The 24,369-nt window shown below is 46.6% G+C and overlaps 1 protein-coding gene across 1 annotated transcript in view; it reads left to right on the top strand.

The window, feature by feature from the left end:
* The first annotated feature begins 847 nt into the window (after positions 1 to 847).
* The window catches only part of TTC9 (tetratricopeptide repeat domain 9), a 28,615-nt gene continuing 5,093 nt past the window's right edge, over positions 848 to 24,369 (top strand). Inside the window, exons 1-2 of the mRNA XM_086748884.1 lie at positions 848 to 1,304; positions 23,459 to 23,641. Coding sequence (XP_086605010.1) covers positions 935 to 1,304; positions 23,459 to 23,641 — 553 coding nt within the window. The 5' untranslated portion in view covers positions 848 to 934. The remainder of the gene's footprint in view (positions 1,305 to 23,458; positions 23,642 to 24,369) is intronic.

Raw genomic sequence — 24,369 nt, forward strand, 5'->3', positions numbered from 1 at the left:
TATCTTGGCACAAGGATGCACCTACAGCACATCAAGCTGCTCTAAGACACAACACAGATATGGTGTTTGGCCTAACAAAGCCAAGCCTGGTGCTGACAGCAGCTCTTCTGCTATTTGTCTGCAAGAGGAGAGCCACTCCCGGCCGGTACCCCCAAACCGAGAAACGTTCCAGGCATCCGTGAGCATCCACCTGTTTTTCAGTAGCACGCAGGAAAACCTGATTCCGGAAAATCAAGGTCCCAAAGCGGCCAAGGCCAGGGCACGTTGCCCAGCCTTCGCGCTTGTTCGCCTGGTGATATGGAGTAGGCACAGTGAAACACCTTGAGGGACCACGAGCAGGTGGAGGTGATGGATGGCCACCGGTGGGATCCCGGAGAGGCGAGAGAGAAGGGAAACGGGGGCTGAGGTGGGGAAAGGAGGAGAGGGATCCGGGATCCCAGCCTGCAGATGGGGACCGGAGACCCTCAGGTGCAGGGGGGGAAAGGCACCGGGAGGGGCAGGAGCTCAGCTACCGGGGGCTGGAGGGAGCCGTGGGGTGTGGGGGTGTCTGTTGGGACGGCCGCTTTGGGGAGCAGAGGGGCTGAGCCCGCACTCGCCCCTGGCCGGGCCGGCGCGGCGAGCAACGAGCGGAGCGGGGGCAGCCCCACGCCTCGGCCTCGCCCCCGCCGCCCCACGCCGCGCGGGGCGGTTCTGGGCGGGGGTCGCGGTGCGGGGGGCGGTGGTGCCGGCGGCCGGTGGCGGGGGCGGGCGGAGGCGGGCGCCCGGCGGGGCTGCGGGGCGGGGAGGAGGCGCGGCGGCCGCCGGAGGATGGGAGCGAGCGGCGGAGCCGGCGAACGGCGCGGGGGCCAGGCCGGGAGCGCGGCGGCGGCGGCGGCGGCGGGCGCCGCGGCATCGCCCGCGTAGGGCGGCGCGGGAGGCGGGCGGCGCCGCGGCCATGGAGAGGGCGAGCCCGGCGGCGGGGAAGCTGAACGCCGGCGGCCGCGGGGCGGGCGATGGGCACGGCCCGGCGGGGGGAGCCCAGCCGCGGGCGGCAGCGGCGGCGGCGGGCAGCGCGGAGCCGGGCGAGCTGATCGGGCGGGCGCTGGATTTCAAGAGCGAAGGGGCGCAGTGCTACAAGGACAAGAAATTCCGGGAGGCCATCGGCAAGTACCACCGCGCCCTCCTGGAGCTCAAGGCGCTGCTGCTGCTGCTGAGCCAGGAGCCGGCCGGGCAGCGCCCAACCGCCGCCGCCGCCGCCGGGCTCAGCGAGGAGCAGCGGCAGGCGGTGGAGGCCATCGAGGTCGACTGCTACAACAGCCTGGCAGGTCAGCGGGGCCGGGGGCGGCGGGGTGTCCCCCACCTCCGCCGCGCACACCTCCCTCCTCTCCCCCTCCTCGCCACATCGCGCTGCCGCGCTTCTCTCCCCGTTTCACCCCCTTTCCTTCCCATGTCTTCCATCATTTTTTTTTTTAATTATTATTTTCGTCTTCACGTTCGGCAGAGTCGGTGCCAGTGCGCGGTGCCCGGCTGCCCTGGGCAGCGCTGGGGAGGGGGCGCACGGCCAGGCCGTTCCCGGGGGCTGCGGCGGCCCCCGGCCCTTCCCCGCAGGCAGCGGCGTGGCCGTGGGGCGCGCAGGCTGGCAGGAGCTGCGGCCGAGACCCACGGTTCCTGCGTGTTTCCCCTCGGCCCGAGGTGTCCGTCGGTCCCTCCACCGCGTCTCCCGTCCTGGAGCCTGTAATTAACGCGGTGACAGGGAGAGAGAGGCACATCTCTCTGTAAGGAAGGGGAAGGGTTTGGGCGCTGCTGCCATAGCTCCAGACGTAAAAATAATTTTTGTTTTTTGGCCTCTTAGCAATGAAAGGTGAAAGCAAATACAGTCCCGGCATTTCAGTAGCCGTCAGTCACCGCTGTGGTCCCCAGGCGTTTGATCATCGCTCGCTTTGCTCCCTGCCATCTGTTCAGAAGGAGCACTGCAGAAGGATGGAGGGGAGGGGTGGGGGGCTGAAGGACTTTGGAGTCTGGTTCTGAAGTCCTGACAGAGACAGAACTCCTGTTGACTTCAGGGAGCTTTAGCCAAGCAAGAACTGCAGGATCAGAGGTTATTTTTGGTCCCTAGCAGCACGCGGGTATTTTCTTTCCAAGCCTGAAAGCGCCTTTAAAACAAAAACTTGTGCCTAGGTAGTGTTCATAACCTGAACAAGGTGCACAAAATGACCACATTAATAAACCTCTGCGGTTTTCCAGAAAGATGAAGGGGCCCTCGTTACTCTTTATGTCCTTGGGGGGAAAAAATGGCAAAAATCAGTATATTAGTGTGTCAGCTGTCACCCTCACTTGGCTTTTAGCTCTCTAGACAAAGTTGGTTAGCTCCGCTTCCTGTTGTCTAGTGCCAAAAAAGATGCAGAATAAAGCGAACAGTTCAAAACACCAAGTCAGAATCTTCTCTTGTCTCAATCCGTGCCAAACTGTTATACTCGATATGTCTTTTGGGATGTAATGGAAGGCACAATTTAAACCCCTTTCATCATGTTTTCACATACTCTTCCTTCAAAAGCCTGTTGAAATCGCATAGAGGGAGAGGCAGGTGAGATTCCAGAGCGATAACCGTAATTGCATAGCTGTAATTTTGTCTCTCCAAATTTCTATTCACAGGTTTATTAAAATCCATTGTATTTGGCAAGAATCATTTAGATTGGCTGGGTTATACAAAGAGCCCATAATACTCTGAACAAGGTAGCTTGGCGAGTTCGCAGGAAATGTCTCTGCTTGATAGAAATGAGACATGGTAGGTAGCAGGTAAATGGAGTGGGAGGGGGGTATGGGGTTTGCTTCCGTGGGACTCTGCGGAGTACCAAGTTCCCCTTGCTCAAAATGTGTCTGCTCCTGCTGTCAGAGTTGTCCCACGTAACGGTCGTTGTCCAGCTCATTTATTTACTGTTTCGGGTTTGTGCGAGGAATTTTTCTTCACATTTGGTTGTATTTGATCTTGTCAGTAGCAATCAGACAGTGTGAGAAACGTGCTCCATCTCTTAACCTAGATTTGAACAGATTTTCTCCTAAATTTAACCAGTGTGAACACAAGAGGAGGTGATGATAATTAACCCTCGAGTGGCAAGCAGTGCTTTTCCTGGGATAACCTCACAGCAGGTCGAGGTGTCAGTTTGCAGAGCCGGCTGTCACATGTTTTCAGTAGATGGCACGCACAGAGCAGAGAACAGAATTTGTCTCGGAAATGCGTAGCTTCACGTGTGTCTGCTGGGCTCTCTGCAAGCGATGTTAAAGAAAGGCCCTGCATGTTGGAGAGAGGAGCCTGCAGTTAAATTGAAATTGCAGTGTTGCTACTCCTAGCCCAGTCCCAGCGCTCCAATTCTAGCCGGAGGGTCTGTGAGTTTGTGTCAGAAGGACGGGGAAGAGGGGAGAGGGACTTTCCCCAGAACTGTCATAGTAATTAGTGTACCTTTCTGACAGCAGCTTCAAGAAGTGCAGCAGTGGGACTTTATTTTCTAAGTGTGGTGCAGCAGAAGCCGCGTTTCTTTACGCAGCAGGCTGTAGCAGAGGCACCAGCGCATGCTGTTAGACTTGGAGTCAGTGTTATTTGATACAGGGAGGAGACGAGATGGAGGGAGTTTTGCTTCTGAGCACCGAATGGGTGCCTGGAGCTGTTTTGAGGAAAAATAAATCTGCATAGTGCAGAGAGCATAACAGCAGTACATGTTAATTCTAGAGAAGGCAGTTTTTCGCTTAGCTCTGATGTATACCCAGTAGCATTAGCAGCTGTCATCTGAGTGTCCTTATTATCAAGTTCTTTTAGCACCTCCGCTTACTCTCTAAGCTTAGCATTTGAGAAGCCCACCTTGCTTTTGCACTGTCGTTTTTCTTGTGGCCACCACACATCCACCTGTCAGAGATGTTTTGCATCACAGACAGAGATGTACACACACACACAATTAATTTGTTTAGAAGCAGCATACCAGTCAGAGGAGAGCATCAACTGTGGGCAAATATGTACTTAGCCAAATAAGAGGTGAGAAATATACACCCAGAGGGGATTTGGGGCAATCTCGTGGGTGAAGGCTGGGGTTGGTTGGGTTTTTTTTTTTTAAATCTGACTGATTACATGAGTAAGAACATGTGGGCAAACACTAAACTGTTGTCAGTGCCTGCATTGTCTTGCAGAATGTAAATGTAGGCACAGAGGTGCACAAAGATTCTTGTTTAGCTCGGCTTCTTTTGTAGAGCGCCTTCAACAGGCAATTCTCATACTGCGAGGTGGGGTGGCCAACTGGTATTTAATCGGAGCCCCACAATATTCGGTATATTTTCTACAGTTCCCTGTTGTGGAGCTGTGTGGCACCCCCACAATCTAAACTATTTAGCCTGTTTCAAAGGATCACAAATCTGCTGGTTTTTAAATTCTTGTGATTTTTTTTTTTTAATATTTTAAATCAGCCTAAGATTTTCACCGCTTGCCATTGGCAATGCTAGTCACATCTCCTTCACTAAGCTACTGCCTGGGCTTCAGTTTAAGCTCCAAGAGTTTTGCTGTAAAGGGACTCCCTCGCACATCTGCAAAATCCTGTTCTGACATGGGCCTGCCGATACCCCTTCATTTTACAACTCTCTTTGATAAATGTCACCAGATGCAAGAGCAGCAGCGTGGTCGAGGCTCCCAGAAATTGCTCGAGTAGGCAAGGAAAAATTCTGCCAGCCGCATAGAGCCCCGCAGAATGAATGCAGGGCTTTAAGGCAAACAGTCCTTTCTTTATGACTCACCATCGGTCCCTGACCTTGAGAAAGTCACTTGACCTCTTTTTGCCTTTCTCAGCCCTATTGAAAAATAAGAAAAAAGAGACCACAGTTTCATCTTGATGGTGCATTTAGCTGACTTTCCCCCAAGTCAGTCGTTTGCGTTCTTTTAAAACAAGATGAATGTACGAAGAACGCCTGTGCAAAAACAGACTGGCCAAATATCCCTCAGGTCTTCATCTACTTTCCACTCCTACGGCATCTTTGATCTAGAAGAAGCTTAAATGCTTTATGCACTGCATGCAGGTAGGGATCATTTACCTACTACAAATGCAACCATTATTCTCGTTAAACGCAGTGATCATTTTATTCCGGCATTACTGGCTAAAAGTTTACAGGATCAAAAGGACTATGCTGTGCAGAGAGAAACAAGTCCCAGTCGTCCCAAAGAAGCAAAATGCTAAGAGTAAGCATAGTTTTAAGCTTTTCTCATGAGGGAATGTTGCAGTGTGATAAGCAAACCTTTGTTGGTTTTCCTGAGCACGCAGAAATGCCGGAGCTAATCCTGGCAGGAGAAACGAAACCAGAGAGAGAACTGGAGATGAGGAGCGGCACTGGGGGATCCGGGTTTCTAATCCTCCCTCTCTGCGCTAACCAGTTGTATGATCTTCACCAAATCTTTTTTAGTCTTTGAACCTCAGTTTATCCATCTGCGTTTATGAACTCTATGTGACTCTACTCTACGTTACGTGAATGTACACTAAGTGTAATGCATTTCTATACCTGTCCAGGTATGTTCAGTTTAGTATAGGAGTCTCAGCAGGAGGGCACACATACCTGTGTAGAGTAGTACAAAATGTAGCCCTCCAAGATACGTCTCAGCCTAGATAATGTGATTTGGCCTCTTACACTGGCGGAAGCGTGCACTGGTACCAGTCATGACTGTGCACGGGTCATAGCAACGGTCCCACAGAACATGGCGCTTCAGCAGCCTAGGAAGGTCCTAGCACTCTCGGGTGTGGGCACTACTCCCAGCCGTCACCAGTTGCACAGGCGTTGGTGAGTAGTCCCACTGAGAAATCCAAGTAAAAATACTTACAATACTTAATCCAAGTAAAAATATAACTAAACATGAGAAAAGCTGGTAAAACCTGTCTCCACTGACCACCCACTAGGACTTCTCACAGGGAGTCTCTGCTAAAATCCCACCCCAGTATAAAGCCATTAACAAGTACAGGCTCTACCAGGACACATGGTGCTGTGGGTGTTAAAGCAGTCTTGGGTTGTTGCTTGATGTGAAGTTTTTTTTTATGTGCTGCATCAACAAAAAAAACCACTCTCTGGAAGGATGCCGTGCAATGGGGAAGAGAGGCAGCAGCAAAGAGAGCAGGATGTGGTCTGCACTTTCACAGAGGTAGGAGTTTCCCAGCACTCTTGGTTTATCTGCCCAGCCAGAGTGCCTGGGAATACTTTGTTTTACAGGCCTGATGCAATTACTGCTCCAGGTAGGTGCAATTGCAGCGGAGAATAAACACGGGTGACTGTGTGTGGTTTTTTAGTGATAGGCCCAAACCCTGACATGTATTTAAGAAAGAAGTGGGATTTGAAACCATTGTCATTAATTACTCTTCAGAAATATTCTGTATTTACCTATTCCCTTTTATTTTAGAGGGCAAAATTCTCCCTGTTCAGGGAGGAGTTTCTTGTGCATGGAGAGGATGGGATGGAAATACATCCAGATGCCAGGGGGGCAGGAGGGAGGAAGAGAAAGGATGGCAAGCTGCCTCCAAACTTGGTTTAAAGCGATGCCTGTCTGACAGCATCTCTCTGGCTGAGGCAGGAGATCCATTCTCCTCTATATAAGTCACTATTCTTCAGAAGGCTTTTCAAAACTTGAGACTCTGGTGAAGTTTTTTTTTGCCACTGCTTCTACCACATGTTTAATTCCCTTTGCATGAGGAAAAGCCTGTCCCAGCTGACCTTGTCACCATTTGCCTGAAACAGAGAGTACTGGGAAGGTATAGAGCCTCTTGCCAGACTGCTCCGAGGAGATGCAGTCTTGGTGAGCTGAGATCTGCCCAAGTCTAGCTACAACTCACCCTGGGAGAGGAAGTAGGAGATGTCAAAAATCAAAAAGACTCCTGAAGAACAGAGTGGCAGTTAAATTGTTTACCTAAAGGGTGCTGGTTGTTCTCCACCTTGGAAACACTGGCATGTTTTCTGCAAGTTTTGTAGTAGCACATCCTGCCAGCTTTACTCCATCCTCTTCTGAAATGCTGCTGTGGAGTTTCCTCCAGCAAAAGGTCCCACAATGAGTCACAGCCTTAAGACCTCCATGGATTTCCATCAGTGCTGTGCTGAAAATGGTTCAGCTGGTTCAAGAAAACCTAGTGTCAAAATCAAAGCTGGTTCCCAGTCTATTGCTAAATACACCCATGAGCTCTATGGTTACCTCCTTTTCTGGGATCTGGGCCACCTCTGCATGGTTCAGCAGGTGGAGCACTCTTCTCTTCCTCTTGTTCACTTGGGCTCAGACCCAGAAATTTCTAACCCAACTGCAGACCTGTTTCTCCAGCCTTTCTCCTAGAACTGCTTATCAGTTCAGCAGCACATCCCCAGTTCCTCATCAGTGTCCTCTGAGCAGTGCAACTGATGCTCCAAGAATGGAGAGTCATCAGAAGTTTTCACGTTAGGATTTTAGAATGAGATATAATGCACACCTGATGAAGGAGCTGCTGTGAGGAAAGGAACAGTAAAAGTAAACAGTATAAATAAAAGGAGAAGCCTAAATGTTGCCAAGTCTAAGTTTCTTCTTGACATTGTGCCATCTCACTGAAAATAACATTAAAAAGTATGATGAAACTGAGGAAACAAAATGAAGAAAGGGAGAAAATACCTAATGAAGTTTTGAGAAAATTTACTGGCTGTTTATTTTCTTCTTTGTTCTTTCACTTCATGAATGAGAAGGAAGACAACTGTCACCATACCAGTGACTAATACTGAGGGTTAAAAATGCTTTGAAAAAGAGTCAATATTAACTATCATAAACTAGAAAGTTGTTACGAATGGCTGCTCAGGAATCTGCCTCCTTTTGTTCATTCCTGCACTGCATCTTGGATGGGAAACAGTAAGCTTAGGACATTGATCGATGAATGCAGGTAAATCTTGTGGTGGTGTGGAGCGTTACTATTCTGTTCTCTTTAACAAAGGTTGTAGAGTCAGTGCGGTTCCTGGAAGCTTTGCCGGGATTGCTGAAGGTCGCTTTAGCTGGGGCACACTCACTTGTGTGAGGTTGGGAGGTGGTGGTGGGACACTGTACCTTGCCCTGTTCTTTAATGCTTGCCTGGGCATTGGCAGCCATTGAAGGTGAGGCTGGAGTAGAAAGTTTGTCTCAGTATAGCCTTCCAGAGTTTAGGACACTGCCAGAAACAATACTAAGAACAACTTGTGTAAATGAATGAGGCACAGTCACGTTTTCTTCCTGTGATAACCCATGGCAGAAGCGACAGCTGGGAGCAATGATCTTTAGCTGTCATAGGTTGATGTGCCAGAGCTCATCTGTTACTAACCATGGGCGATAGCTAATGTCATGATCTTTACTTCAAAATCCACTCCATTCTCCTCATTCTCCAAAATTCTTGACACACCATTGCCCTGAGGCTCGTAGGCTGGATAGCACCATCTGCTTCTCCTTGGCTTTGCCCTGTGTACCCAGTTCTCCCATCATGTTTCTCAGCTCCGGAGTCAGGGCTGTTTATGCAGCCCATGCCTTTCCCCTCTGAATTCCTCTGCTCTCTCTCCCGATTGCAGTGCAGCTACATCAGACGTTTTGACCTTCCTGACAAAGCTTTGTCCCTCTCCAGGCTTCTCCCATCTCTGTTCTGCCAGTGAGGTCCTCTCATCCCATTTGTTCTCATACTCTGCCCCACAGCGCCTTGGTGTGCCTGGTTCCTTTGGGCTCATTTTGCCTGGGGTACATTAGTTCAGGCTGGACCTTCTCTCCCTTCCTGGCTCTCCTCAAGGCGCATCTCAGCTGTGACTCCTACAGGAAGCCGGTAAGCTGGTGCTGGTTACCTGTTTATGTAGAACAAGGAGAAGCACCTCTCCACAACAGCATGTACATGTGCAAAGATGTGACCGTATTGCATATCTTCAGACCCTTTGTTATTCACCTTGATACAATAGCCAACTTTTCTGATCAGGGGCATGAATTTTAACACATGCTTGTCCTGTGTAGCCTGATCGCAACTTTGCCCCTCACAGCAGCGCATACTCCTCTTGAAAGCCTTAGGCTGTGTACATCACCACCTCAGAATGGTTCTGCAACAGCCTCCCAACAGGAGTCAGGGAAAAAAAAAAGCAGTCTCGTGCTGTTTGCACCTCTAGCAGTTGTGGATCTGTTTGTCAAAGAACCCAGAACAGCCTGGCAAGTCCTGGGTCCCAAGCTCCTGACTTTATCATGACACCTCAGTCAGTCTTATTCACTCGTATGTACCACCAAGAGGGCAGGAACTACAACTCTGTACATGTCCATAGGTGGAGAGAACAACTGTCCTTACATTCCTGCATGAGCCTTTCAGGATGCTGGACACTGATCACTGGTTGCAAGGCTACAGCATTTTTCCTTCTCCAGCACATCCATGTTTGACAGGTCAGATCTCTGCCCTACTGAAGCAAATACTTTTCTAGCTACTGCTCAGTGCTCCCTTTCTTTCTTCTGTAGGAGCACTGCCCATTGCACTTACTTGCTGCCAGTTTAGGGGGCTGTCACGTAGATTGTTCTGCATCGGCGGCAACAGTGACTCCTTTCATATCAGAGTGGCAGGCAGCAAAACTCTGCTAATCCAGCCGTCGATCTGGTTGCTGCTGGAAAGGAGCAGCTGGGTCAGTCAGCAGAGAAGCACCAAACTAGTGTTCCTCAAATTTTGATTCCAAAGCTCCTGTGATGCCCTAATTACAACTGTCAGTTTTCACACCTCTGGTGTTAACTGTGGCCTGGCCACCTCAGGGACATCTAAACAGCTAATTTCCTACTTGAGGAAACTCAAGTCAGGTATCTACCTTGCTATAAGTCACCTTATTCTGTAAAGCAAGAGATTTAAGGGCCCTCTTGGTAGAACCTAATGTGGCAGTGGTGGAAATTCACTACCTGTCTGCTGGATCTGTAAGGCTTAGCCTAATATGCAAAGACCAATTTCAGATCAGCCCAGTTGGATGCTGCTTATCTTGGGTCTTTTCCGACTTGAAAGACTTAGCTCTTGACTCCAAGCAGCAAAGCTGTTTACTGCTACCTGAAGCAGATGGAGAGGAGAGTGCAAAACAAGCAGTGGGGTGTCTTTGCCCTGCACATTCCCCAGTGTAGTCTGTAGGAGAGGAAATTTACTCCTGGAAGCAAATTAAAAGCAGAGGAAGTGTCTGGGACTTGAAAATTTACGTCAGACCTTCCTTTGGCTATTCCTGGGCTGATGCAACTAACAAACTTCTACCTCCGGTGTGCTGTGCTGTCACTACAGTCACCATCTAATCCGCAAATTCACCCTGATGTGAAAAAGCATCTTTATGATATAAAGAACAATCTTTTTACCAGCTGCAAGGAAGAAGCTGTGAGAATTTGCATTCCTCTGCCCTACTCCTGCTCCCAGTGAGGGAGAGGGTAGAAAAATGTATGTTCCATCCACTCCTTCAAAGAATAAATGGGCCCCAGGGAATGGCCATCGCCTCTCCTGAACAGGAGCTGCCCAAGGAGGTCATCATCCCACCCAGTTGATCTTACAGAAGCAGAACCATGAGAGAAGGACCCTGTTATGATGCTCTGGAAAACCATCATAAGTCAACACTAGCCAGTCCTCTGCAAAGGCACCTTTTTCCTTGTCTAGTGCTTCAAATAAATCAAATCAGAATTTCTGCCCCGTATCTGTAGCCTTCAGGCAATCTGAATGATTGTCACATCAAACAGCATGGTGCAAAGTTAAGCCTCAACTCCTTCTTTAGTCACCCTATTTTTTAATACTAGCATAATTCAAATCCTGGATTACTATCCTATTAAATGCTTTGCAGTGATTAATTGCTTAAGACACAGGAGTGCATTGATGTTGCAAGGAAACCAGAGCAGCATAAGACCCTCACCTATACTGAAAGTACAAAGAAAATTTATTCATTTGCTTTTATACATTTTCTGACTTTCTCTACTGCGATGGAGCTCAAACTGAGGCAGCTTAGGAGCTTTGCTCATGGCGGGAGGTTGAAAATTAAATTAATAGATGAATACAAAATAATTTTTAAAACCCAGGACTGATTAACTTGCAGTACAGTGCCAGAAGGTATCATGGAGTTAAAGAACCTAATAAGGTTAGAAAAGGAGGCTTAGACACGTAACTAATCAGAACATTCAGTGCTGTATTAGATAGGATAAAAACTGTAAAGCAAATATTACATTTTCATGCTTGAGGACCACAGCTAACTGGTTTGGATTTTGAATAAACTTCTGTGAGATTTCCATTTTCCTGTCCATGGCTGTGTCACATGAATGACTCAGTCATCCTGTGATCAGCTAGCATATTCACATCCTTTTCCGCTGTGGTTGTTTCCAGCTTGTGAGCTCACAAATTCTACCAGAAGTTCTTGTTAGTCCCAAAGAGCATGGTCTTAAATTTTGTGTTACCAACTTCCATTCCAAATAAATTTACTGCTATCCACCCGGTCTTGTAGTTCTTTTTACATGACGTTGTCATCCTCATCCCTTTTGACTCTACCTTCCAACTTCACACTGGCAGTAGGGCACTCCTACTTTTACATCAGGGGCATTAACAAAAACACTAAACAAGCTTAATTCTGAAATTAATTCCTGAGGTATTCTACTAGTGATCTCTAGTTGCAGGCCAATGTGCTTGTCAGCAGAACCTGTTTCAGCTTCTTCAGCCACCACAGAATTCTTACACTATATCTTCACCTTCCCTAGCTTAACTGCAAAGGCACAGTCAAGACAGAGGATTGTATTATTGGCCTGGTGCAGTACAGTGATTTGGGCTTTCCTGGTGCCTGAAAACAAGCTCCCTACTTGGGGTGGAAGTTGCAGGCTTACCGCGTTCTTCCACTGCCATCAATGCATTGCACAAGCGTGGGTTATGAAGGGCTTGGGAACGATCCGAGATCTCTACCTGAAACACTTTGCCACAGCTTGTATTAAAGAGAAGGCATCTTACTGGAGGACTGGCTTATGCTCCTGCACACTTCAAACCCTGACTTTTTCAAGCAAATAAGAAACTGAATCATCCCTGTGGTCTTTAGTTTATTCATTTTCCGCCTCATTTCCAAAGGGAGTGAGTCATAAGGAAGTATGTTCTCTGTGATCTATCTGTCAGGCCCCTCTCAATAACTTTCAGACCTGTTGGTCAGCTGGGTTTAATGGAGGGACAGATGTCTGAGTGGTGCTAAGTTCATACGGTATAAATGGACGGCAGGGAAGAGGCAGGGACACTAGAGGCCCAACTACACGAAAGAGTGACGCTTAAGCTCACTTTACATCGTCTATCAAAGGATAGCCTGACACAGCCAGGGTTCGTTGGCTCTGTTGCTGACAAACCACTCTTCTGTGCAAGTTTTAGTGCATTTTTTAAGGAAAATAAGGTTTTAAGAGCTTTATTTTATACTTCTCTCTCTGCAATTAGTTCAAAAAAAGTTGGGCTGTTTCGGGCATCCTCTGCCTCTTTGATTCTGTCAGTTGTTCTCCTCTCCATCCCTCCCACAGAGGCCATAAAGGTTTCTGGCTGGTTCAAAATGCCGTTAAAATTGAAAGGCTTTGGGCTATGGTGGACCTGGATAAAACATGTGAATGGGTCATTATTTTAATGAAGGAAATGTTCCTCCCCATTTGACCTTTTCATTTGGCCTGATGAGTCTCTTCAGCTAGGGAGAGTTCAAGGAAAAACTAAAAGCATTTCAGTCCCTATCAATTATACGTGGCACGAATACAGGGGCAGCCTGCTCTCCAGCCCGTAGCAGACTCTGCAATTGTCAGCTCTTTCGTGTGTCCTGGGAGGTGAACTGTGAGCCACCACAGGGCACAGCACGCAGATGTTATGCAGCCACGTCATCCTGCCCTATTTGTGGTCCAGGATAAAGCGCTAGCTTTCATCCCAAGTTGAACATGCTGCAGTAAGCCAGGCTGGGAGCAATCGTGGTGTGCACAACTGTCAGTGACTTCATTTGAGAGCCGTCAGGCTGTTACAGATGCATTTCACAGCACTGCTGTCAGTTGTTTGAACCACTATGAGCAAAGGATACTTTACCCTTCAGTAGAGAAGGCAGCTTGAAATCCATCACTTCGTCCAAAGCATCTCCCTACTTACGGAAATCTCCTCGTTGTCTCAGATGGGTTTAAAAAGCCCCATCAAGCCATTAAGCCTTAATTTCACTCTGTAATATACTCTGGTAAGAAACATAAAATATTTGAAAGCACTTGGACTGCTGTTGAACTCCAGGTGCGTACCAGATGGTTGTCACCATCTGATGTTGCTGGTCTCCGTTAAAATTCTCTGTACTTTTCCCTTGTGAAAATGACTCAAGAGACCATATTCCTCCAGTGGGTGTCAATAGCAACAGGAGGCCAGAGAAGGAAAGGGTACAACGTAGAGAAGGTGCCACAGTGGGAGAGCAAAGCAACACAAGGTGAAAAAAAGCAAACAGCAAGGAAGAGGTGGTGGAATAAATGGCAACTCCAAGAGCAGATCTGAAGGCCAAACATATTTAAAGTCACATTGGCTGGACTAGACTGGACTAGATGAGTACTAATTTTAAAAGATAAAGACGGGTCAAAGATTGCTAGAGGAATGTGAAGTCAGAGCAGAGTAAACCTCCAGGGGTTTTAACGTGGCAGATCAACAATAACAGCCTTGGCAAAAACAAACAGAAGGGACTTCCCTCTCTTCTAATGTGGCCGCAGAAGGAGCTAGTATTTGTGGATATTACGGAATCAAAACGATCTAGTAGTTAAAAGCTGACCAAAGCTCTTGCTCTACCAGTGCTTTGCTAGGGCTTTGCTCCTACCTTTTCTGTCTGGGAAAATCAAAGAGATGGGATAAGAAGATCGTCTCCACCTTAAGCTCTTTATTTTGGTAGAATAAAGATTTGCTGGTACACAGCTAGGGGCAGATTTTGGCTTCAGAAAACAATTCTTGTTTGATTGACATCTATGTTTTAGCTACTTTAATATTACCATCGCTAAGAATTTTCAGCAAGCCTCTAGTTTTGATTTGAAGGAGCAGTAGGAACTGGTAGGTCAAAATACTCTTTCAAAACAGAAGCTATGAAGATTAGATGAAAAGTTTGCTGAAATTCCTTGTTCCTCAAAGCTTTGTCCCTTTGAAGGAAAACTGCAGTATTATGTCACTGGATTTATGACAAAAAAAAAAGAAGCATATATCACTACAAACTTGCCTTAAAGTAGCTTAAGAATCATGTAGAAATATTGAACTCTTCCAAACAACTGTGCTCTTGTAAATGAGAAAGGTCTTAAATATGGGAACATAAACATGTAGCAAAGGTAGAAAGCATTCATGCCTGCTGTTACTTAAGTGCTTACATATTCGGCTAGGATATTGCTCTGACATCTCCAGGAGGACCTTCTGATGGGAATTAGCACTAAATGGTGGCCATCAAGGAAAAATGAGGACTGTTCATGCTCTGAGCGTCACAGCACAATCAGTAACAGGACTGCAGGGCTGAACAGTAATTCAAGAGTCTTCTATCTGTACCCACGCGTGGTACAAGGGTACAAATAAGACATATCCCAGGTAACGTTTGCTTAAGCTGTTCTTAAACACTCGCAAAGCTAGGATCCTTCACAGCTTCCTCAAGCAGTCTCTTTTAATGCTTCACTCTCTTTACTGTTAGAACTTTCTTCGCTGATGAAATGTAAGCCCTCTTCTTACTTCCCAAGAACAAGAAGAATAGATTGTATCCTGGTTAAACCCTTCTTTGCATCACATGTTTGGTTTTTTTCTTTTTATGTATATGAACACTGTTAGCCAGTCTTCCCTCACTGTCTTCTTGAGAGCTTCCATTCTGTCTTCTCTGGACCACTTGTTATTGTCAGGGTCCTCCTGTGGATTCCATCCACATTTTCTTTCAAGATTGGCATCCCAAATGAGACATGGTAGTCTCACACTTGCAAACTGCTTCTTTTCATACATTTTTCTTCATAACACTGTAGCCTTGTTGACTTCAGCTGCTGATCCCTTTCAGTCCCCAGATCCTTTTCAGCAGAATTGCTCTCCAGCCAACTGTTGCCCTGCTTTACTTACCCAGTCATTTTTTTTCCTGCCTAAATGTAGGACCTTTCACTTGCCCCATTGAATTGCATCCTGTTTTATCAGGACACCAGTGGTTTGTGGGGATCCTGTGGAATTCTAGCCCTGACTTCAGTCATACGCCAGCTCCTGACATCTTGGTGTTATCTGCAAATTGACAAGGCAGTCTGCTGTCTGTCATTTAAGTCTTTATTGACAACACGAGATACCATTGGGCCTAGGACAGATCAGTGCAGAACCCTACTTAATACTGTCTTTCACTTTGTTAACAGGGTTAAGTCTATTAATTTAGACTATTCTTCAATTTGCTTAAGAAAATGTCACTAAAATTTGTCATTTGACTAGTATAAAAGCCAAGATATGTAACATCAACTGTTTCTCCTCTATCTTTGAGACTGATCACTCTATCACAGACCAAAGTTAGACTGATTTGTTCTGACAGCTCACATTTGCCGTTACTTATCTCCTTGTTATCAGCCCTGTGCGCTCCAAGGGATGGCAATAGGCAGAGTCCTCGGGTGGGCTGCCAGCCACAAAAGGCCTGACACACAGGCTCAGAGGCTCCTTTGAGAACTGCTAGATGCCTCTTAAAGTGCATGCTGGTGGGAGCATCTGCATACTCCAGTCACTACTGTCTCTCTCTCCTAGAAAAGCTAATTGGAACGGTGAAGTCAGGGTCTTTCTCCTGGAATAGGTACAAAGGACTCAGGAGCAGAGGAGAGCTGAAGGAGACCATGTTGCCCAGAGAGGTGGTAGGTACCCCATCCCTGGAAATATTCAAGGCCAGGTTGGATGGTACTCTGAGCAACCTGATCTGGTTGGAGATGTCCCTGCTCCTTGCAGAGAGGGTTGGACCAGATGACCTCTAAAGGTCCTTTCCAACCCTAACGATTCTATGATTCTAAGATTCTGTGCTATGTATTGGAAGGAAATCATGGCCAAGAAGGTGGAATGAGGAGGAACAGTTGGTATCTGTCCACAAATTGAGAGGCAGGCTGAGAAGAAGGGGAAGGCAGCTTGGAAGAGATGGCTTGGTCTTTTGGCTCTCCAAACATTTGTGGATCCACACCTCATTTAGCATTAATCCCTCCTTACAGAGACAGGCAGCCTGACATACAGTTTTCATTTTCTACACATTTCCCTACAAGCAGAAACATACAGGCATGTTTAGGCCTTTTTGGTACCTGGAGAGGAATAAATGAGAGCCACTGGCTGGAGAGTTGTGCTGTCATTCTGATACTCCCTTTTCATCCCATTAAGGTTGTCCGAGAACTACGAGTCAGCTGATCAGATTATTGCCAGGCATTATCAAGCTGTCTATAATTAGCTTTTTGTTGGTGAGAAGCCAGAAAAATCCTCTTTGTTTGCAAGCTTGGACTATAGAGAAAGAAAAGAAATATTTCATGGAAGAGATTGTTTGGAAACTGCAGATCCTAATTAGTGTCTCAGCCTTGTAATGAAACTGCATGCGGCGGTTTTCTGGAAAAAAAAAAAAAAAGGTACTTTAAACATCCTTTTTTGAGGAGTGCTGGGTTGCATTCCTGAAAGGCATAGCACACATGGGGCTCAGTGCAGAGAGGGATGCTTTACCACCTCTGCTCTAATCCCTTGGTGTAGGCTTCTCACATTCCCTCATGTTATACATCTCCTTTCAGTGACAATTGGGATTGAAAATTTAACACAGGTTAAAACATAGGTTAAAAATTGGGCTGTGCCACCCACACGTAGCCTGTGCGGTCTGCACACTCAGGATCAGTAACTTTGACTTCAGAGGAATTTGGATAAGCATTCCAGTAGTCCAGATCTTTTTATGCTGTACATTAAATTACAGTAGTTTAAGTCCAAGGTAATTTTTAATCTAAGATAATCCTTTACATTTTCAGCATCAACTTAGGAGACCCATTTTACCTGATTTATTTCAGAAGTTAATTACAATTTAAATTACTAACACATGGCTGAAATTTTCAATCTCATGTAGTGATGGTATCTCTTTTCATTCTCCCAGTGGCCACTGTAAGCTCCGTGTGCTTTTTGTAAACACCATTGTAAACACAGACTGCAGCACGCAGAGATTGATGTTACAGCCATCAGTGGCATGGTTAGAAGATTGCTGTCTATTCCAAGACAAACATTTTTGCTTTTTTCCCCCTCCTTTTTTTTTTTGTTATATTCCAGTAATTCTTCTTCCTGAACACTTAAACTAGAGCTTACCACTATCATGTTTTCTCTTTTCTGAGGAAGAGTAGCACCATGAAGGATGCCAAGCCTTCTGAAGTAACAGAAGTATCAGACACTCCTAGTCTGCCCTATTATTTTGAATCTTAAAGAGACATGAGAACAAAGACTGTTCAGTGATATAAAAAGGTCTTAATCAAATGTCTGAGTAAAACCCCGAAGCAGTTATTTCAAAGCATCAATCATGTATTTTCCAAAATAGAACCAGAGCAAGAATATGCAGTATCTTCCTGCAATTTAAACAGATTTAAGCAAGCTGCTGGCTGCTGTACTTAGGATGAGATCATACCAGAAAGCAAAGTGTTTTGCAGAGTTTAATTGTGTTTATTTCTGGGAATGACGCTGTCAGTTTGTGAAACAGACATTGAGTTTGTAGTGGTTGGAGTACCTAGCACTTGCTAAGGAGTAATGATCCACATAGGCTGTTAAACTCCAGTGAGAGCATCAAGAACAAATACAGTAAAGAGGGAATATCCACTTCAGGTTTAAGCAGTAATGGGTTTAGCTACTTCTCTCTGCTTTGCAACTAAACAACTCAATATAGGCTTTTTTTTTTTCAGTCTAAGGGGTGGAAAACAAAGGTCATTTGGATTCAGGCCCTTTTGCACGGGTGTACAAGAGAGGTGACTTAGTATTAGCTCTGGTACAGGACACGTGCTCCAGTCTCCAGGGAATATTTGCAAGGGCTAGCTTCAGCACGGCAGGTTAGTATCCCTTGGTGAGTACACTCTGCAGAGAAATCAATGGTGCGGAGCAGGAATGTGACTGTGGGTAAGTTCTCTGCTGAAGGGGCTGCTGTCTCATGCACACCCAGGGACACTGGTTTGTCAACGCTCCTCTTGGTCCTCAGGCTAGCTGCACAGTGTCTCTATGTCCTTAGCACCTTATCCCAAACTCTTAACTCCACTTCTTCCCCCAGACTTTGCCTTCTCAACAGACCTCAACTCCCGACTCGTACCCCTCTTTCACCACCCCAGCAGTTCTGTGCCTCTGTCCCTGCGCAGCTCTCAGCCCCAGTCTGCTCACCTTGCAAGCATCTGTCTCCCAGTCTTTCTGTCATGACTAAGACAACCCCTCTCAGCTTGGTTTTCACTTCTCCTCTTTTTCTTCCTGTGACCAGTGAGCCAATAAGAGAATTTTCTTGCTCTCTAAGTTTACAAATCTCCACTTTTTCCTAAAATGGATTGTGCCTAGGCTGGACCAAATATTCAGTGGATTTGGGTATCAAATTCCAAGGCATCTCTACGGAGTACTATGTGCAGTACTATACTGGTTTTGTTTTCAGCAGGTTATCAGTTGGCCAGCTATAGATTACCCTGGGGATAACAGAAGGCACCTGCTTGACACAAATTATATCTGCCAGATTTCAGTTTGCAAAGCCAAACATGAGAGGGCATGAGACAAATCCAAAGAGACAGTCACCAGAGATCCTTAACAAGGGAAAAATAAGATATGTTTCCCTAGCCTGTTTTGAAAAATACCTGAACAGTCTTGGCAGACTTTGTCCAAAAGAGGACATCAAAGACAGATGTTGCACCAAAAACTTAAAAGACCAACAAATTTACAAGCAGCTGACTCTCTCCTGTGGTGGAAGGCACAAGGCAACCTTAAAAACAGGCAGCACTGCCAGCTTACCTGAGTGATAGCAAACTGCAAACAAGATGGGAGTTTGTGAAATACGAACTCGCAACCCAAGATATCGCTGTAGGGCAAGGGCGTTTTCATCTCCTGGAACAGCAGCAAATGGGATTCCTGTTATGACTGACGCAACGCAGCGTCCTGAACCCAAGGAACATGCCATGGGGCAGGGATATGCTAACGTTGTTGGCGCAGTAATTTGGCTCGCTCTCTTAAGTGTTCTGTAGGTCTTGAGACTTGCCTACAGCGGGAATTTAGCCACTGGTATAAACTGTGTCTGGAGGATTGTTCTGGCATGCAGATTTACCCTTTGGTGAAAATTGACAGGTAGGCAAGGCTTTTGATACTGTTGTTCAAAATCTCCGTGTTAAAACCCATTTACCCTACTTCCAGGCTTAGTTCTTAGCTCAGTCAAAATTAGAAGCCACAAGTTCGGGCCAAACGGAGCTATTTGCATAACCTGTAGAGGTATTCACATAGAAGAGGTTTCTCTGGTAAGATGCTAACTGACAGCGCTTTCAGTTGGACTTCATTTTGAGGGCTCAGAGACAGCTATAAAAGTGAGGAAAGCTGAAGAATATGGTTTTTTTTAGTAGGAGACTCCAGGTGCTTCCTTATGCAGACTATTACAGAGAGATCAGGGTCTCACAGTACCAATGCAACAAGCAAACACCAGCTTTTCAGGGTAGCAAAGGTGTGGCTAGTAATTGTGCCAGTGGCTAGCAATTGCAGATAAATAAAAAAATCAGTATAGAAACATAGTGACGTTTCTTAAACAATGAAGGTAATTAACCTTTGGGAGAAAAGGGCTGTCATGGATCCTTTCCCACTGGCACCTGTCAAGCCTAGGTATCTTCCTGAAAGATATTCAGGAATTCAAAATTAATTCAGAGTGCAATAAATAGAATCCAAAACCCTCAACTGCCAGGATTTTAGTTACAACTTCCCACCATTGCTAACCGTAGCTACTGGTAAAGGTTAAAGGTGTAGATGTATTTTGGCTCTACAGGTGCTTTAATCTTTGTTTTGCCTAACCTTGTGCTGAGTGGGGCCACACAAATTAGCTCTACCAGTACATTTATCTACTGGTATCAGATCTCTGTACTCCACCTTTCAAGTTGTTGCAACTCGTGGAACTGGCTGGCATAGATTGAGTCCACAAATTAAAACTTAGAAATCCAGGCTTAACGCTCCTCTTAGGAAGAAAACCAGCCAAACTCCCTATTTCCTTGCTTAAACATCAACAGTCAGTTGGGAAGCGAAATGGACAGGTTCCCTCCATCGGAGCCGATAGCATTAACCTTCTCCCCCATCCCCTTAGCACATTTCACCCAGTAGTTTCCCAGTTTTTCCCAGTAGTTTTCCCAGTGTCCAGACTCTCCACCACCATGCAACATACATGGTTTTAAAAATTAGGAGTTACTGACTGCTTAAGCTGACACAGTAAATCAGCTGCCAAATTGCGAATGATAACCAAGTGTGATGGATAACCATCACACACTGTGGGGAAGCAGGACACCCTCCTTTCTGAGCTGGGGAGGCGTAGCCGTCGGACGCTGTATTACAATGACAACGGGACCTGCAGGGAACGGGTGATGGTAGGGTTGCATCTGCAAGTAAAGAGCACCCTTCTGATCACCACAGAGCTACTAGAGATGGTGCTGTGCGGGATCAAGCCCATTCAGTTTTAAGAAAGCAGGAGGAGGAGCTGGATAAACCTCTCAATTCGGTCTTTTTGAGTGAGCTCTGTTCCTCAGAAGGATTCACTGGGGGCTTGTTATGAACAGAGAAGTGGGCTGATGAGGTGTTTGATGTGCTAAACAAAGACTCCTGGGCAGAGATGCACATGTCTGTTTAGGAAAGCAACACATTCAAAACAATTCTCCCCTGACTGAATTAGGTAGGAAGTACAAGGATTCCATGCCTCTTCCATTTCTGAAACCTGCACTACTAACAGCCTCAGTATTTGCATTGAATCACAGCCCATTAAGATCATTTCAATCCACCAAGAGCTGAAAGCACGCACCTCTAAATATTTATAAAGGAAATACTCCCTCCAGGTTCATCTCCAGAAGCCGCTTCCAGCACTGGCTTTCCAAATGGCCAGCTCTTCCAGCAGAACTGTTTCCTGCACATCCATCTGCTCGCTTTGTCCAGATAAAGAGGCGTCTCTCCTGCCAGCCATGCGGTACTGACTTCTCCCTGCCGCCTGCGCGGTTCGTGGGGATGCCCTGCAGAATCTCTGCTGTCAGCCTGAGTCACAGAAAGAACCCAGCTGGGTATCTGGAAGCCCATTTGGGTTTATGAATTAGCAGGATGTGGGAGACTTTTTCTTCTCTTTTAAACCAATCCGTGAAGCACGTCCAATATGCAATTACTGAGTTAATATACATGAATAGACTGCCTGTCATTTTTTCACAGAGTAATTTCAATGACTCTGACTGGAAATACCAAGTAGTAAATGAACAGAGAGACTGAAGTCCACCCCCCCAGATGCTCTGAAAAGCAGTTTCACAAAACGTGAAAGGCTGGATCAGATTGGCAGTGTGCAGAAAGCTGCTGCCACTGCTGTGCATGCTACTGGTCAGCAGATAAACAAAGCAATCCCGCTTCCAGGGCTGTGAAGCCAGCAGTAAATTTGCACAGCCATCTTTTTAATAGCTTTGAAAAATAAAGAAAAACAAGGCACAGTGATTTCAAGCTCCATTAGAAGCAGAGTGAGAAAAATCAATGTTTGACAAATAGGAAGGGACAAATTCTCGATAAGGAAACGCTGTTAAGCTTTTGGAAACGTATGTGTTTTTTAGCTGGCAATGAAATAGCGAGTGACCAGATGCCTTTGAAATACCTATGCACTTTAATAGTGGGAGCTGTTAAAATATATTGAGAGTCCATCATTAAAGCAAATGGGACAGAGCTCTCATTAGTAATTACTGCATCACTCATCTGAACTTACGGGCAGTGGGGCTCGTTCTGCAGTCCTAGCTCAGCACATCTGACCCACTGATTCTCTACTGGTAGCAGCCTGTTTGCGATTGTTCCCAGTTAGCTATTAAAGCTTTAAACGTGTACTTGGGTTAGGAATGTATTCTGTCCATGTTAACTGGTCATAGACTCGGGATAATTTAGGTTGGAAGGAATGTCTGGAGGTTATCTTGCCAACCTCCTGCTCATGAAGTGTAAAGTGAGATACAGAGAGAGTGCAGGGCTTACTTTAGGGGTGCAGGGGAAGGGGGTCAGGAACTGTATCATATTCCTGACCCAGCATCATCTCCTGTCAGCTGCAGGCTGCAGTTACCATGCAAAAAATGAAGTCTGGCTGTTCATTGGTGACACCTGAAATGTGATGACTTGGATTTCCAGGAGCAGTGAGTCTCCTCCTTGCCAGAGACACACTGAGTAACACCACCTGCCATGGGAAATTTCCCTCCATGCCCTGGCACTTGACACTGCCAGCGCTTCTGAACCCATCCGTGCAGCGGCATCCTGCCTTCCTTCCCCCTTCCCCAAATCATGTCATTCCCAAAGTTGCCCTGGGTTGCAGCACCAGGTGGGCTTGTGGACAGCACAGCTTTCTTCATTTTCCCGCAGGCTGTGACTGCACCGTGTCCTGTTCTTGATGGTGTTCCCCAAACCATGCTTAATGCCCAACACGCCTAATGCAGTTTAGCCCACCAGAGGAAGCACTACAGTAAGGCACGAACAGGGCTGTGAAGCATGCCTGAAGGATCTCCCCCTCTCCTCTTTATTTCACTCCTAGTTGTGGGAAACACACTGTGGGGATTTTCTTCAGCTCCTTGGCATTTGTGCAAGAGTTGTTCTTCAGCACACAGAGTCCTTGGCGTGCTGTTTCTTCACCTGTTTACCTTTTCCTGTGGGAAGTCAGCAGACCCGACCTCTTGGGATGAATGTGTGTTGCAGTACTTTGCAGAAAGCACGCAGCCTCGCGTGTTTGTTCCCTGTACTACGACTCCAGGTGTCTCTGGTTTGCTAAGCCACGCATTCCAACAGAGCAGAGCCCCTTGTTCTTTCCTATAGCAGAACTCCACGCAGGACCTCCTGGATAAAAGGCCATTACATATTATTTGTAAATCTAACAGCCTTGGATTAAGCCAAATGCAAAATTTGATCCATTTTAGTCCCTTTTTTCCCTGTCAGATAACTGTTTGACTGCCTTTTTGTACTTTCCTGAGCTCCAGCTCTCAGGCTGAGAAGCAGTTTTACTACCGATGAAGCCAGTGGCTGCCACGAGACTGTACAGCGTTCCCGCTCTGCGCAACGATGTTTATGTTCTTGCTCTCTCCCCCCCCTCCCCCCGCAAGCAAACAATCACTTTTCAATGCCAAAAATAGAAGTGTTGGTATTTAAATAGCGAACAATCAGGTTTGGCGAACAATCCCTATGACTGCACCGTTTCTGAATCACAGGTCTGAGTCATTTCCCTCACCTAAGCTGCTCTCTTCCACCATGCAGATTGCAGAAGCAGGGAGAAATACGGCACTAATGGTCTCCTGTCTGTCTGTCTGTCTCCCCGGCATCCCCGTCCCCTGCAGCCTGCCTGCTCCAGGCCGAGCTGGTGAATTACGAGCGAGTCAAGGAGTACTGCCTCAAAGTGCTCCAGAAGGAAGGCGAGAACTTCAAGGCTCTCTATCGATCGGGAGTGGCGTTTTACCACCTGGGTGACTTCAACAAGGCCCTGTACTACCTGAAAGAGGCAAGATCCCGCCAGCCAACAGGTACAGGGGCAAGCGGGGACGTGGCTTTGCATTGAGCGCTTTTGCATTTCTGTTCACAAGACTTGGTCTGTCCCTGGCTTAATTGCATTGATTTCCACAGGGATGAGCATGACTCACTGTATCCTTAGCCGTACTCCCCTTCAAGCACTCTCTCGTGGTGCAGCAAGGTTGCAGTGCCCAAAGATTAACCACTGCAGCACAACCTGGAAGATGACAGTATTGCTGGAATGCTGTCTGTGTAGAGGGGATCTGCCTCTCTTTCCCTTCCTAGTTTGTTTTGAAGAAGAAAGCAGGATGGGAAAAAGCGTATCCTCACCATTACATTTTCTGACTCTCTGAGAACAAGGTTTTTTCCCCTTAGCAAAGTCAGGAGACTGTTTGTAATCCCCAGTAGCCATGCCTTCCACCATCCCGGTAAAGAGTTAGTATTGTAATTTCATCAGAGACACAGACATTAACTCACAGAGCATTCATCAGGATGCTTCAACTTGCTGTGAAATCAGCCAAGCATCTGTCATCCATGTGTCAAAATCCAACAATTCATTTTGGGACAGCAAAGAAGTTACATATGCAAACAACTTGGCCTTGCCAGAGCAACCACCTTTATGCTAACCTGCCTAACCTCAGATGGCGGGTAGAAGGCCACGATGCAGAGATGATGCTTTTATTTTTCAAAGAACACCTAATAGATAAAACCACACTATAGTTTAAACCATTTCTGTTAAAAG

Source organism: Chlamydotis macqueenii, chromosome 5 (genome assembly GCF_036417535.1).
Source record: "Chlamydotis macqueenii isolate bChlMac1 chromosome 5, bChlMac1.mat, whole genome shotgun sequence".
Lineage (NCBI taxonomy): Eukaryota > Metazoa > Chordata > Aves > Otidiformes > Otididae > Chlamydotis > Chlamydotis macqueenii.